Consider the following 15,603-nt stretch of genomic DNA (forward strand, 5'->3'; position numbering starts at 1 on the left):
TTCCTGTGTGTCTTTCTGTGGAGGATGAGCCCAGGATAGCAACACTGACAGACACAGATCTCATCTTAGAGGTGGTTTTAGACCTGTAATTATTTATGTCTCGAGGTGCAGTCAAGCTGTTAATTATGTATTTTACACCTCTGTTCTGTTTTTGGGATTTCAAGAAGAATGTGAAGTATATCGAACGGTTCCATCAGACATAGACATAGACGTTGACCTTAACAACCACGATAATACACTTTAATGGTGGAAAACGTTTCATTCTGGAGCTGCTTGCAAGACTTTAGCGTTCTAAATTCAAAAGGGAAAGAAGTGATTCCACATGAAATTCAAAATGCCGATGAAATATTTACTTTTTTTAAAAAAAAAGCTGGGCTGGTTTTTAAGAGAAAGACGACATTTGAGGATTCACGAACGCGACGCGTAAAAGAAAACGGGGGGAAAAATGTAATATTCGCACCAAAGCCTTTTCACAACTTTAGAGTTTGCTAACTTAGTATCGGGTCGTCAGCGGCAACGCTGCTCTCGGCTCCTGCGGCTAATTGAGAAGCGTGTCCCTCACCCGATACCTCCACGTGCACGCCAGATTCTGCACTGATTACATAAGAGAAACATACCCAGCTGAGGAAAATGCCATAATGCTCTGGATTTTATGGGTTTTTAAAAATCCATTTGCATAAAGTCTGTGTTTTCTCGGCTTGTTTGAAAAGCCAGCTGGATATGGTCAAGGATTTTCATGTCTCCTAGCAACAGTGAAAGATTCAGACACGTGCTTCTATACGGGAAATGAAAAGATGCCGTTCAGGGCAACAGCAAGCTAGCTGCTAATTAGCCAGCGTGCGTACACTAAAGAGTTAATAACAGGCTTCAGTCAGAGTCGCTGCCCTGCAGGCGCCCCTGGAACTGGAGGTGTGTTTGCTGGTCCTGGACCACCGATGGATTAATGGCTGGGACTTAACCCTAAAACCAGTTCCAATTTGCATGCATGTGCATTAGTGCATGCTTGTGGGTGGCTGTTCGTATCACGGTCAGCACACATCTAGCTATTCATCCGTCTGTCCGTCCATCCATCCATCCATCCATCCATCCATCCGTCCATCCATCCATCCATCCATCCATCCATCCATCCATCCACCCATCCATCCATCCATCCATCCATCCACCCACCCATCCATCCATCCACCCACCCATCCATCCATCCATCCATCCACCCATCCATCCATCCGTCCATCCATCCATCCATCCATCCATCATCCATCCATCCATCCATCCATCCATCCAGGATCTATGCTTTTATTTATCCCGTTCTAGCTGTTTGTTCTAGTTTCTAACTGTCATACCTGCTTTCTCTTCCCTAAGAACAATGTGCACGCCTCTATACTGGGAATGAGTGTGCATGATTATTGCCAAAGGCCGCTGTGCACCCACAGGCTGATGAACACATACCTACTGTGTGCACTATATGAAAAGGAAGTGTCATTGATTTAAAGACGTCCTACATATGCAGGCCCGACGGCGTGCTGGTGGTTAGCACACTCACCTTTCCTTGTGCCGTTCTGGTTCTCCTTATACTCTGCTGAGGAGACACTGATATTCTGTGCCCACATTCACGCCAGCAGCAAGGCCTCGTCATTGTTGTACCTGTAAACCTGTAACCTGTCACGCCTCTGCGGCCGTCTGCACTTTGCATTACCATGCACTCAAAAAGTTTAGCGTGCGAAGGCTAGCAGCACCTCTCTGATGCGTAGTGGGGTTTCAGCAGCGGGTGTAAGATGGCCGAGTGTGTTTTTGCACTTGGGCGCATCAAAAAAGGTGATGAGCGCTTATTTCCTAAGTGGTTGTGCGTGCTCTAATTTTACATGAGAGGGTGTGTGTGTGTGTGTGTGTGTGTGTGCATGTGTGTTTATGCAGGAGTAGCGATGATTTGGGTGACTGTAACAAAGTTAGAGTGTCCTCAACTTTTACATGCCTCAACACTTAATGGACCAATGATCCCTTTGTAGAGCTTTACAGTTGTGTGTGTGTGTGTGTGTGGGGGGGGGGGGGGGGGGTGCAGGAAGTGGTATGAATATGGCTATGAAGAGGGAAAGACAATTAAAAAACTAAAATAACAATGGGCAAAGTGCGAAATGAAAGGTAGATTGGGGGAGCAGAAGGGAGAGAGACAAAAGCGGGGGTGGACTTGTAGAGAGACAAAGGCGGGGAGAGAATGAGTGGGAAAGGCGTAGGAAGGAGAGGAGGATTAGATGTGTTTTCCCTGAAAGTTCCAATGAATTTATCTGACGTGTGGGAAGAACAGAGGGATGAAAGACGCGCCACCTGTCTTTTGAGAGCGAAATCAGAACCTCGACAAATAAAGATAAAACCCAAAATCCCTCCTTCAGGAGCGTGTGATGTCAGAAGCTCTTCAGAGCAGGTCGTCCTCAAAGAGCGAAAGAAACCAAAAGAGAGAGACCACCAAGACACCTGTGACTAATGTGAAGCCCCGGAGGAGCAGGAAGTCTGCAAGAGCAACGGTTCTTCAGCAAACAAAACTTAGAGCGACGGCAGAAAACTGCGCTTCAGTCGATCAGCTACGAGGTCCTCCTCCTCTGAAGAAGAAGATTCGCTCTCCATGAAGGAAACGACTTTCAGACACAAAGAGAGAGTGGAAACAGGAAACAGTGGAAACAGGAGGCTGACGTCTTTTTTATCTGCACTCTCAACATGTACAGAGTCACAGAGGTGAAAGGGAGGGAGAAAAGAGAGGTGATGGCGCCATTGTTCTGTACAGCTGTTAGCCCTCTGCTCGGAGATAGATGTCAGTGTTTATGAGACGCGCTATTGAAGAGCTCTGTTGAAGAGCTCTATTCCAGCTTCTCCGTGACTGACGGCATCTTTTGTGTGCGCGTTGAATCGCTGGCGCTGGAAGTGATCAAGCCGCCGTTGGCGGCCCGCGGTTCATGTGGATTCGGATGATGCAGCCTTTTTATTTATTTGTTTATTCTGCAGTTTCATGAGCTCATCGGAGTTCAAACGTTTCGGCGAGCATTCGCAAGCGAACGCGAGCGCGGCTCAGGTGCTTCAACAACCCCGACCTGCGCGGGCGGGAGGGCTTCGGATTCAAAACCCGCCTCCCACGCACACATACGCGAGCCTGTACGCACGGAGATGGCACGCACACGAACGCGGGCACGCGCACGCGCGCGCAGACACACACGCAGACGTGAAAAAGGGAGCGGGTGTCGGTGCAATCGATAGATGGAATAAAAACACAGACAGCTGCTGCAAAGGTGCACCACTGAGATCCTGAAGCAAAGGAAATAGCTTATTAATTTCAACTTCTTTTGAAGATTCTCCATTGCTGATGCCCCCCCTTCCCCATTCCTACATGTTGTACTTCTCTCCATAGCCCCCCCCCCCCCCCTCTCTCTAGTGGCCATGTGTTGGAAGCTGTAGGCTTTGATGCTTTTATAAATAGCTCAAGTGTTCCACTGAGAGTACAACCAAATGGGCTGGATGGGTAGATGGATGGATGGATGGAGGGATGGATGGAGGGATGGGTGGATGGAGGGATGGGTGGAGGATGGATGGATGGAGGGATGGATGATGGATGGGTGGATGGATGGGTTGATGGATTGATGGATGGAGGGATGGATGGATGGATGGAGGATGGATGATGGATGGGTGGATGGATGGATGATGGATGGGTTGATGGATTGATGGATGGATGGATGGATGGATGGATGGATGGATGGATGGATGGATGGATGGATGGATGGAGGGATGGAGGGATGGATGGATGGATGGAGGGATGGATGATGGATGGGTGGAGGGATGGATGGAGGGATGGATGATGGATGGGTGGAGGGATGGATTGATGGATGGATGATGGATGGATGGATGGATGGATGGATGGATGGATGATGGATGGATGGGTGGATGGAGGGATGGATGGTGGATGGATGGATGATGGATAGGTGGATGGAGGGATGGATGGATGGTGGATGGATGGATGATGGATGGATGATGGATAGGTGGATGGATGGATGGATGGATGGATGATGGATGATGGATGGATGAAGGTGTTTAAGTCCCCAGACCAGGTGCTCCATCATCCAGGTGCCCATTGCTGGGGCTTTCAGTGGTGGACAGGGTCCAGTGTCCACCCTGACTGATCTTTCCATCAGAACCTGTTTGAGCTACAGTGGCTCATCTGTTGGATCGGACCACCGGGGCAAACCCCCCCCCCACCTCCATCAGTGAGCCTCGAATCTGTCGCAGGTTCGCCACTGCTCCTGGACCGGCTCCATTTGGTCCTTAGCAAACCCTTTTTCCTGCTTCTGTTTTTAACTTTGAGCACAAACTACCCGTGTTGCCTCATTTGTATCCATGACGATGAAGACACTTCCCCTGTCAGATTCTCCTGTATGCTAAGCGTCTGGTCCTTAAACCTCAGGCCGCGTCTGTTGGAATCGGGGAGTTAGGAAATTGAGAATTCATCAGGATGGCACGAGACAGAATTCCCGATCTCCAGAAATAACATTAATGGCCATTAAGGCAGCCGAGGGTGAGAGGGGAAGTCTTTAAGCGCTCCCCCTGCCATCAGACGAGCACCGACCTCATCCAAGAGCGCTATTTTGGGGATTGTCAGGAAGCCGTTGTGTAAGAGCGCCGCTGTCTTCCAGCCGTCAGCTTATTGATAGGGCCCAAAATATAGCAGCAGTATAGTGTATTGATTTTCCTCCATTCCCTCGGCGCTCTTCAGACACAACAAACGCGCCTCCTAAATAGCCTGCGCTCATCGCACAAAGACACACACACACACACATGCACACAGAATATGAATCATGAGTTTTATGTTGCTGGAGGAGGAGCTGCGAATGTTGCCCTACTTCAGCTTTTTTAAATGCTAATGCTGACTTTGTATAATAAAGCTCACTCACTCAGAACTCACTCAACAGTGACACTCGGTACGTTTCTTCCCATTTCTGCTTCCTCTTCTCACTGTGTGAAACAGCTGTGCTCTGCTGTTGAACTTGGATTTTGCATACCGTAGGATCACAGCGTAAATGGACGCGGGTAAATTAAGGTTGTACTTTACCTGCGGTTTCGCTTCCTGATGCGCCTCACTGTCATAGTGATTCAACGTTTGTGTGTGTGTGTGTGTGTGTGTGTGTGTGTGTGAGAGAGTGATTCTAATTTTACCCGTCACTGAGGGCCACTTTCTTTTGCTCTGATCTACTTTTGCAGTTTTGAAGCCCCCTCTCTCTCTTTCTCCCTCTCTCTCTGAGTGTGTGTGTGTGTGTGTGTGTGTGTGTGTGTGTGTGTGCACACTGGTTCTCTCATTTACAGATTGGCAGCCTATCTCCTTCAGGGCTCTGTTGTTCTCCCTACCAACATGTGTGGCAGTAGTAGAACGGTTGCCAGGGTGACACCTTGGTTACGTCTAAAGACGGCTCAGACTTCCAATGTGGGTCATGCACACACGGAGGTGACCAAATGGGGCCACAGAATTCCCTGGAGTTGCAATTATAGATGCGTACACACTCGCTAAATAATGAATAACCAATACAAAACTTCAGTCATTATCGTCATTGCTGAAGGTCGAGCGGAGACTAAACTGGACTGTCCAGCCTGTCATCAAGCCCCTCCCACTTCAAGAGTGTCAGGGAACCTACGGTGGCTGTCAGGGAACAAAATGCTTTCCCTTCACAACTGTATTCTCGAGTATAACCAGCCCCAGTGCAGACATTACAGCCAATTAATAAATATTAATTAAATTTACCTTTGTTCTCAATTAAACACAGCAACGGTGGCAAAAAAACGCTCCCTTTTAACAGGATGAAACCTTTTAGCACGGCCAAAGACCCTCCTGCTGATGGCTGACTGGGTAACAGAGGAGGAGAAAAGAGAGCCAGGAGGGAAGGACAAAAAGAGGCTGTTGACATTTTCCAAGGTTGGACCGCATGTAGTTGCTTGTTCACTGTGAATGTGTGTCAGTCCCAGCGAGCAACAGTTTCTCGACTCAACTGTGTCAGTAGCTGCGGATGGTAAATGCGTCGGGTTCCTGCTCCAGTTGCTGCGCTGACCAGCAAGCGGGCGTTAAATCCTCTCAGAGCAGAACATCAGAGCGCGTGACCCGCTGACCCCCGGCAGGAGGAGGATCTGCGGCAGCAATCGGCGCCTCAAACGAGCTCTTTCTTGTGGACGTTAAATATCATAAAAGCGTTTCCAAATTCCCCTCCAATCACTGCCTCATCGCTCGGAGCTGTTTGGTTTGTTTGCTTGGGGCAAACATGCAGAGGAGGCATCGGCTGTCGCCACACGCTCTTCTAGCTGATTTTGAAATTTAGCTCTTAAATTTAAGTTCTTAAAAGAATACTTTTGCATTTTAATGGATTTTTCTAAACGCTTCCCAACAGACGTTGGTTACAAACATATTGCAGCTCATATGAAACATATTAAAGACCAATCATGTGATCGCCCCGTCCACGCTGATAAGGGTCTCAACCGCCCATAAACAGCAAACAATTAAAATGATTATATTTACACAGCAGACATGAAGGAACAAGACAAATTAATTTAGCAAGTCAGCGTTGTTCATGATAAACACTCCGGTTGTGCCTCTCTGCTTTCAACCTTTCCTGTCGGGCCTCTCGTCGCCCTACGTCGGCGCCGTCACACGACCCCTCGCGCTGCTGCTTTCCTCCTTTAAAGTGTGACTGATCTCAAATAGAACCCCTCCAGTTTGACTCCATGCTATGCTACGCTAAACGTCCTCAATGTGAATCATGTTGCGTAGGTGCGTCGGCCCACCTGGATCGCTAACTGCTGGGGGAGTGAAGCTGCTGGGATGCGCTCGAACGTGTGCTAAGATATCATCGCGAGTTATTAGATAATGGTAATTAAAGCAATGTGGCAAATCTCACCGTCGTCGGGTTATAGAATCCACAAAAACATTTTGGACAGCTTGAGTGTGTTTATGTGTTTGTGTGTGTGCGTGTGAGATGGCCTGAGATCGGCTAACTTTATCGCTGTTGCTCCTCAGATACTTTAACCAGTTGCTCCGTGGTAACCTAGCAACAGAGACTCAAGTGCAGTGATCCCAGACCTCTTTTTTCTGTCTCTCCCTCCACATCCCTCCCTTCTCCAGCCGTTTACGCCGTCACTCATCCCCGCGTCTCAACCTCGCTCACCCCCATTATATTCCTTTTCTTGTCCATTTATGAAATTTAAATGGTGCCAAACTCAAGACTGAAAGTTTGAGACTGAGTAGGCGGATGTAATATTTAAATCTCGCCCACCCATGGTGCTTTTAATGGGATACAATCATTACCTTTGATTTTTTACCCTTAATAAACCTCATCCTGTGTTTCTTCGCTGCTGTAGAAAGACAGGTAGAAGCATTTCTTGAAAGCACTTTGATTACTGTTTTTTCTTTTGCTCATAAGAGGGGCGAGCTGCCTTAGGCATGCACGCCACTATCGGAATGCTGCAGCCCAACTCTGGCAACGTGCATGTGCCATCAAGTGTGTGTGGCCTCTCTCATTCGCTTTGACTGTATAAACTCCTGCCCACATTTGCCACAGAGCGCTTCCCTCCATGTTAAAGTTATTCTAAATGCTTCCAAGCATTCAAATAACTACCCACATTTTACTAATTTTAAGGCAGACTCTGCTGGGCCGGTTTGTTGAGGGTCATGTTTCGACTAAAACCTTCTGAATAAAGACCCCTGGAGTTCTTAAGTTCTGACATTTCTCCTCACTCTCGCCTGCCGCTGCTCACTTCAGACCAGTTTGTTCTCGACGTTCATGTTGGACTTTTTTTTGGACGTCACAAGTTCACCAACCAGCAGAACGCTCGGGGTTGGTTCAGAGAAACCAGCAACGTGCTGTCGGGTATGTTAGTTTCACTTCTTACAGTACACCACATGCACGGCTGTGCTCAAATCCGCCACACATCCAGGGCTCAGAAATGCAATGCGGACTTTAAAGATGTTGTTATTAAAGGATGTTATTAGTGTGGTGTTACAACCCGAGTGTAGGGAGGCTTCAGTCAGGTTTGTCTCATCAGCCTGCCTGTTACTATCTGCAGCTCTTCGATCTCACCCCTCCATCCTCTCTCTCCCACTCGTTCTCTCTCTCGTCCCCGTCACACTGAGTATTCTCTCTTTTTCCTCCATCAGAATGAATAAATCGGACAGGTAAATTATAACAAACACACCGAGCACGTCAGAAAGGACACATCAGCACGGTTTAAGCCCGCATCAACCCCGTCTTGTGCGTAAGCAATATGTATTTTTAAAAAATGCTCCTCAATGTTTTCTTTCCTATTCTGAGTTCTTTTTCTTGGCGTCTGGACGAAAACAGCAGGTAATGTTTGCGGGGGAGTTAAGAGTGAAAAAGTGGCAGCGAAAGGCGAGAGTGCAGGCGGAGGGCGGGGAGAGGGAAAAGTCGATGCACAATACAGGAAATTGCTGCATGTGTTTAGTGGCAGCATTAATTATAAATGTGTTACCTCTCCAACACTTCCTCTCCTCTTTGAGCCCTACTAGGTTCCACCACCAAAATGTTACTTTTATTTTTTAATTTGATTTAATTCCAGTCCGACCTTCAGTCTGTCCAAAACCATTGTATTAGACTGAGTCTTTCCTGAAGAAGCTGGAAAGCCGAATAATGTGTCAAAGACATTGGAGACTGTGCAGATGTGTGGACATTATTTCCTGTGATATAAGAACTGATCATAAATAACAAATAACATACAGTATACTTTTGGACCAGTATATCTAACCAGTGGCCCCACTTTGGGTGTCTTCTAAATCATCTGCTCGGTAGAAATTCTCTGAAGAAGAAATAATTTGCTGTTTGAACACGGGAATTCACGCAACGATTCAGGAACAAAGTCAATGTCCTGGAAGCTGCTGACAAACGGGAAGGTGATAGAAATCACACAACAGAGGAACAGAAGGTAAAGATCTGCGGCCGGTGGGCACCGGACAGGGAATGAATGAAAGATGTCTAGAAGGAAACGTTGAATGAGAGAGGGATTGAATGAGACAGAGGGTGGAAGGATGGAGGTGTAAGCTGGACCACATCAAACCGTCTGGTGCCAGAAATCTTTTACAGCGCTGGCACAGAAGTTGAAACTGAAATCGAATGGAGTTCCGAGCAGCCAGACGGTAGCAGCTTTTATCTTCTCCACTTCAACGCACGATGGCTAACGTGTCCCTGGGCCATTTCAGGCATCACTGAGGTCATCCTGAGGTCACTCAGCTGTCAATGTGAAAATAAAGGGGTATTTTTGATGCAACGTAGTAGCTATTTTAATGCTAGAGACCCTAAAAGAGGATGTAAAGCTCCATCTGCACGTGAAAGGCAGGTGATCAATTAAAAAGCTGCGGAACCTCATCAGCTTAGTGGTCTGTGTGGGGCAGTGTACAAGCTAAACAACAGGACTTCTGAGCCCAGTTACCGATAAGTGAGTTTAAATAATCCCACAACTGATCACGATCAATCACACGTAGAGAGTCCGTTGACAACTTCTGCCCCAAACTGACAGAGATCAGGACAAAACAACTAGAGACAATAACAATGGCCGGGACTAATTTATTGACCTACTTTAATGTAATTAAATGACCTTTTCTGAAACAAGTGTACTGCAAATTCTGCTTTCCACGGCATGTTTGTTTGCATCCGCCATTTTGAAGATTTAAAATAAGAACTCAAAGCCTAAATGCACAAGGCACAAAGCGTGAAACGTGAATCACTAGCGAACACGTCGGTAAAGTGGAACTTTTTAAGTAAATGGAAGAAATAAAACACAAGACATCAGCGATCTCTGCAACAGGAACATCGCCAGTGAAATGTCCCACGACATTGATGTCATTAATCGGATCGGTGAATTAGGACGATACGGCCGAAATACCGGCAACATAATTTCCCAGCTTCTGAATTATCCGGCTCTTCAGAACAGCTCGGAGTCACCTGACCACCAGGCAGCGTGTTGTGAAGGTGTAACTGGCCGCTTGGTTTTGTTTACACTTCCCCATTTTTTAGAAACGCGTCTCACGCCAACTTGAGGTCAGAGATTTTCCTGCCAAGTGAACTCCTCTGGGTTTTTTCTCGGAGAAAAGACACAGCGTAACTACGGGAACAATTACAGATGTAGAGCTGGAGGAGGAGAAACGGAGAGATGCTGGATTGACGAAGGGGGAGAGATGGAGGGATAGAGGAGGAGTGATGCGCTGACTCACTCTGACCCTTCTCCCTGCTTCACCAGTAGCATCGTGGGTATTTATACTTTGGCGTAGGCTGCGTAGCCCCCTTATATAAGCCCTTGTGCGCACATGTGTACACACTCAAAGGGAGGGGCCTGCCATGATCGCTGTGTTTTGTTCATTTTGGCTTCTTTCTCCCCTTCTTTCTTCTTGTTGCATTGGCTTTAAGACGTTCACCCACACCGATCAGGATGTTTCCTCCTGACTGAGACTGTAGGAAGAGCGAGATACAGAATTAGGAGCAGCCGTCTGGCTCCTGACTGGCCCGTCTCCACCACGACTTAAGCTTTGAGCTGGTTCTGCCTGGCCGAGGTCGCCAGGATGATCGGATGCAGCAGCCAGCAAAGCCAGTAAATTCAGTTTGATTGGAGAGGGTGTCACTGTGCTGATTGACCAGCGGGTCATGAAGAGCCTCCCACATTATCTGGATCCCTCTTTGGCTGTAAGTGATAAAAAAAAAATAAAAAAACAACATCAACAAGTGGGTCACGCTGAGAGCTGGTGTCAGTATTCAAGCTAAACTGGGCAAATTAGCTAATTTCTGACAGCATGTTGTCACTCTGAGTCAAATCCAAATACCAAATGATGCCTCTGGAGCCACAGCGTCACCGTGGCGATGGGCCTCGCCAGTCTGAGCCCACCGAAGGGAACATTTTCCTGCTTTCATGTTGTTTTAATTGGCAGCAGAGAGGTGCTGAGATGCTGACAAACGACTTCATCGACGTGAGGCCCATTAAAACGCAAACTAATGCAAGTCCCCACATCACCGGGCCCCGACGCGGGATTTGTTTTCTTTATTATTGTTATTTACACCATCCCGGTTATTTGGGCTGCGGTGAATTAATTGCTTTCAGCCGAGGGGATTAGCAAACTTACAAACAGAAAAGTTCAGAAAAGGTCAAAATCAGCTTTGGCAATAACAGATTCTGTTTTCGCTGCCTAGCGACCGAAAGAATGCGGAGCCGTTAAGTTGATGAGAATCCTTTGAACGGTTCTTTTTCCTCTTAAGGAACCACCTGCCCAGCATGCTAATTGTTGCTGCTGGGCATAATGGTAAAGAAACTACAGAAAACTGGACTCAAGTAGTTTGTTCGGAGATACCACGTATCAGAATCTGATGGGATGATCAGATGGATCAATAACACATTTGTTGTAGTGACATTTTACTATAGATTTGTCAATATTGTTGTTGCATTACTAATCATCTAAACACTGTTATTCAGTAGAACACACACACACACACACACACACTGACAGCTCATTAGAGGAAACAGCATCTGCCAACATCTCATGAGCAAAACACACAAGAACAGAAAGAACACACAGCAAATAGAAAAATAGGTAGAAACTGAGAGAATACAGTAAAGGAGAGAAAAGTGGAAACAAAAACGCACAATTGAGCATACTTTTACTATTATTTCCGAATATTTAATGGGAGGGGTAACTGAAAAATCCCCACGTGCACGGTGGTTTCATTTACTGCTTTGATTTTGTCCCCTGAATCTTTACTTTTGGTGGCTGTGAATTTAAAATTCAATAAAAAAGAAAAAGACGAACAAAATGCCTCCGATTATGAGATTATGAAGACCATTTAAATGCTGCAGGCTCGCTGCAGTTTCACACGGAGGGAATTTAGCCTAGAAGGTCAAATAGACAATTACAGGAGCAGCTAACATGACTCTGCACGCGTTCGTGGAATAATTCCTAGGAAAGGAAAACTCTAAAGTCGACAACACGCAAACATATCCGCCCTTGACTGAGCTCCGAGGAGGTGTCAAAGTTACAGATGACGGATGAATTTCGGTGAAATCACTCCTTTGTTTTTGCAGGATGTATTTTTGTTCCGAGGCATTTCCTTTTTGGCACAAAGGTCACTTTTATTGGAATCCATACACCTCTATTTCAGCGCGTGTGCGTGCGTGCACGTGTGTTTTGTTTAGATATTTGGCGGTTGCCGTACTAGAGCAGTTGCCTCAAAGCAGCATGTGCACGCAGCGCCGCTGGTTCCATCTCTACCTCCGTCCCTCCACCCTGACTGTATTCTGCACTATCACTGGAATAGAGTGGGTGGCTTGGTGTGTGTGTGTGTGTGTTTGTGTGTGTGTGTGTGTGTGTGGTATCATCTCAGTGAGTGGGTGGTGTGGCCAAGAAGAGGATATTGAGTGGGAGTGAAGCACCTTTGAGGTGCATATTGGTGTGCATGTGTGTGCATGTGTGTGTGTGTGTGTGTGGTAGAGAGAGACACTTTGTATTAATTATTAAACCCTCTAATCACTGCCAGTTTGACAATACAATGGAATTAGATAATTTATGTCAGAGCAGCAGGTCTCCAAACATGCAAATGAGACAGTGGATCCTGCCTGGCCGCGCCGCCACTCAGAAGATGACAAATTCTGGCGCGCGCGGCGTCTATTTGTGTTGGTTTTCTCGCAGAGGCTCATTAGCGTTGGACCAAAGCAATGCCCCAAAAAGTGGGAGCGGCCTTTGGATGCCCTTTCCTGCCTTCAACAGAACAAATAAATGATAATTACCAAATTACTGAGCTGAACTGTAGCGACTCGTGGGAATGCGGCTCAAATGCAACGCTCGTTTGGCAGAGACACGTTTCTTTAAAGGACAAATGGAATAAATTAGCCTTGAAAAATGGATTGCGTTAGTTTCTGCCACCTTACGGGGAAAGATCGCAGCTCTAGTCGGTGTTTATGCCGGTCCGGGCTGGCCTGGTGGGGGTGTTAAACCAACATTCTGCTCTTTTGTTTCTCAATGAGTCTCCACGGAGAAAGTCTGCTGGCCGCATTCCCTGAAGAAGCCGAGCGTCTTGGCCGAGAGCAGGACGGTGTTAGATGGAATAATTCTGCTGTCTGCTTGTTGTGTGAGGCCGACACAACAGGCAGCAGCACCCCGCAGGCCAACCAGCACAGGCCCAGGTGAAACCCTGCGCGGGGACAGTCCCGGGATCTGGATCTGCTCTGTTTGGTGGCAGCTGATTTGAAGTTTTTCCTCTTGGTGATCCCCGACGGTTTTGATCGTCCCCGTTAGCTTGTCTCTACTTGTGTCCTGTCAGGTTCCTCAGTCTTAATGTTCAGCTTGTCCTCATCCGGTTCAGTGAAGACATTTTTACGGTCGCTTTTGTTTAGTTTTGTCCAAATCTGCTAGATTGTCTCGGTGTCCAAGTCTTGTATGTTGGTCTGTCTTCATGTGTGTCATTCGTTCTCACATGTGTCCTCTTTTGTCTCACCCTGTCTTTTTCTCCCACTCTCTCTCTTGCCTTTTTCTGTCTCAACTGCGTCTTTTTCTGTCCCTCACCTGTGTCTCCTTTACCTGTGTCTCATTCTCTTTCACCTGTCTCTCACTTGTATCCTTGTTAGTTTTCTGCGTGCCTTCCCCTGCATGTAAATACTCCGCGCTCATGCGCGTGCACGTGTGTTTGATTACGGGATATATTTAGCCCCCTCTCCCCCCCGCGTCTCGCCTGTCGGCGGAGCTGACACCGATAGGGGAGGAGATGACACGCTGGCGCGCGTCGGCGTTCACATGTTTCTGCACAGCGGATGGTCACAAACCTGAAAAGTCCCAAATGTTTCCTGCCTTCATGTCGAGGACGAACGATTCCCGGTTGCCGTTGTCGAGGCGGTACAGGCACGAAGGTGCATGATGGAGAAAGTCACTTTATTCAGAGTAGCTGACAATGAGTCAGCAGCAATGAGTGCGTGGGCGTTAAAGGCAGGGCGGCAGCGTCCTTCCATACGTTGGTCGTCCGTCCCTCCATCATCAGTGAGAGCTCCTGTGTAAAAGTCATTTTCAAAGTTGCTCCCAGGTTCGCTTTAATGTGGAAGTTTAACGCCCTGTATGACGACGATGCGAGTGATGACAGTAACCCCCCCTCTCTCTGTCTCTCCAGTCTGCTGCTTTGTGGTCCACAAACGTTGCCATGAGTTCGTCACCTTCTCCTGTCCCGGTGCCGATAAAGGACCCGCCTCAGACGTGAGTACAACTAGCAGCATCAGTAACAGAAGCTAAGGCCTACAGGGTGCGCACGAGGGGTTAACGCACATGGAGACGGTGGTGGTGGAGGGGGCATCAACATCTGGGTCACAGTCGAGTCGCCGCCACCCTCTCGTTTCTCTCTCAGATGCGCTTGACTGGCTGCAGAATTTGAACATTGAGCGCTCGATGAACAACCGAATCCTTTTGCCCGGTGACTGAATTCCCATGAAGCAAAGCATTATGGGAAAAAAAAATGACTTGTGGAGTTTCAGTGTTTGAGGGCTCCCTGCTCTTCACTCTTACTCCCAGCACTGCTGCTTTGCGGGTGAACAGCTGTGCGCCGTAACAGGAAGTGCCTCGGAGGGGTGCTTTTACCCTCATCTCATCACCCCCATCTCAAGGAGCCGGCGCAAAGAAATAAGTTGATTCTCTACTTGGGCCCGATGAGCCCGGTTCTCTTCTTGTTCTCTTTTTCTTCCCCCTCTCAAAAAGAGGGGTTTCTCTGGGTTCCTCGTCTTCTGGAGTGGGATTTCAAAGTGCACTCAGTGAGCCGCCTCCGGAGGAAGCGCCGCTTGACTTCCTGTGGTGTGCTTTCCATAGCTTCAGCTATAGTTTAACCCCCCACAGCCTTTCCTCACAGCTTCCACAACGACCTGGCTTCTGTCAGAATTTTAGGGAAGTTAGGACCTTTTTACTGCCACGGTTCATACTAATGGTAACCAGGTCACCCCCTCGGTGGTACGCTTGGGGTTAGTTTAGCACTCTCTTTAGAAATGAGTGTAAACCGCCGCAACAGGAACCGCCCACGGGGTTTCCTTTCATTTTAACAGTACTCGTCATTTTGGCTGGAAATAGTTGCTTAATTAAATGTGGTTTTCGAGCTCTCAAGGCTGCTGCGGCCTCCAGGAGACGTTCATCCTCACTCGCAGATTCTACTGTGAAATTCTGGCCTAGTCACGTAAACATGGCCGCTGCTTCCAAACATGTGGATGGACGTGATGAAAACCTAAAAAATACACCAGGTCTTATTGGCCGATCGGTTCGGAAATCAGCATGTCGAGGTTGAGCGCTCACGCCTCAGAAGCTTCCGTGTTCTGAGGTAGAGGGACGTTAATGCGTGCTGGAGCTGCGGGTTACTGGGATGTTCCCAGTTCGAGATCGTTTCTATATCTGGACCCTTTTTACTAGAACAAACCCCAACGTCGCTCCACCTCGTCCTAGCTTGCGCAGGAGCAGCACGTTTCTATATTTGGCACACGTTTAACTCGGCTTCACCTGAACTCTTCTGCTGCGGTCTCTCTCCTTTATCTATTCTGTACATCCCCTATTTAAATGCCACTCCACCCGGGGGGGCCCTG

The 15,603-nt window shown here is 47.7% G+C and overlaps 1 protein-coding gene across 1 annotated transcript in view; it reads left to right on the forward strand.

The window, feature by feature from the left end:
- The window catches only part of LOC130514472 (protein kinase C beta type-like), a 53,999-nt gene that overhangs the window by 1,465 nt on the left and 36,931 nt on the right, over positions 1-15,603 (forward strand). The window contains 1 exon segment of the mRNA XM_057014074.1: positions 14,160-14,242. Within this exon segment, the coding sequence (XP_056870054.1) occupies positions 14,160-14,242 (83 nt within the window).

This window comes from Takifugu flavidus, chromosome 18 (assembly GCF_003711565.1).
Source record: "Takifugu flavidus isolate HTHZ2018 chromosome 18, ASM371156v2, whole genome shotgun sequence".
NCBI classification, from domain to species: domain Eukaryota; kingdom Metazoa; phylum Chordata; class Actinopteri; order Tetraodontiformes; family Tetraodontidae; genus Takifugu; species Takifugu flavidus.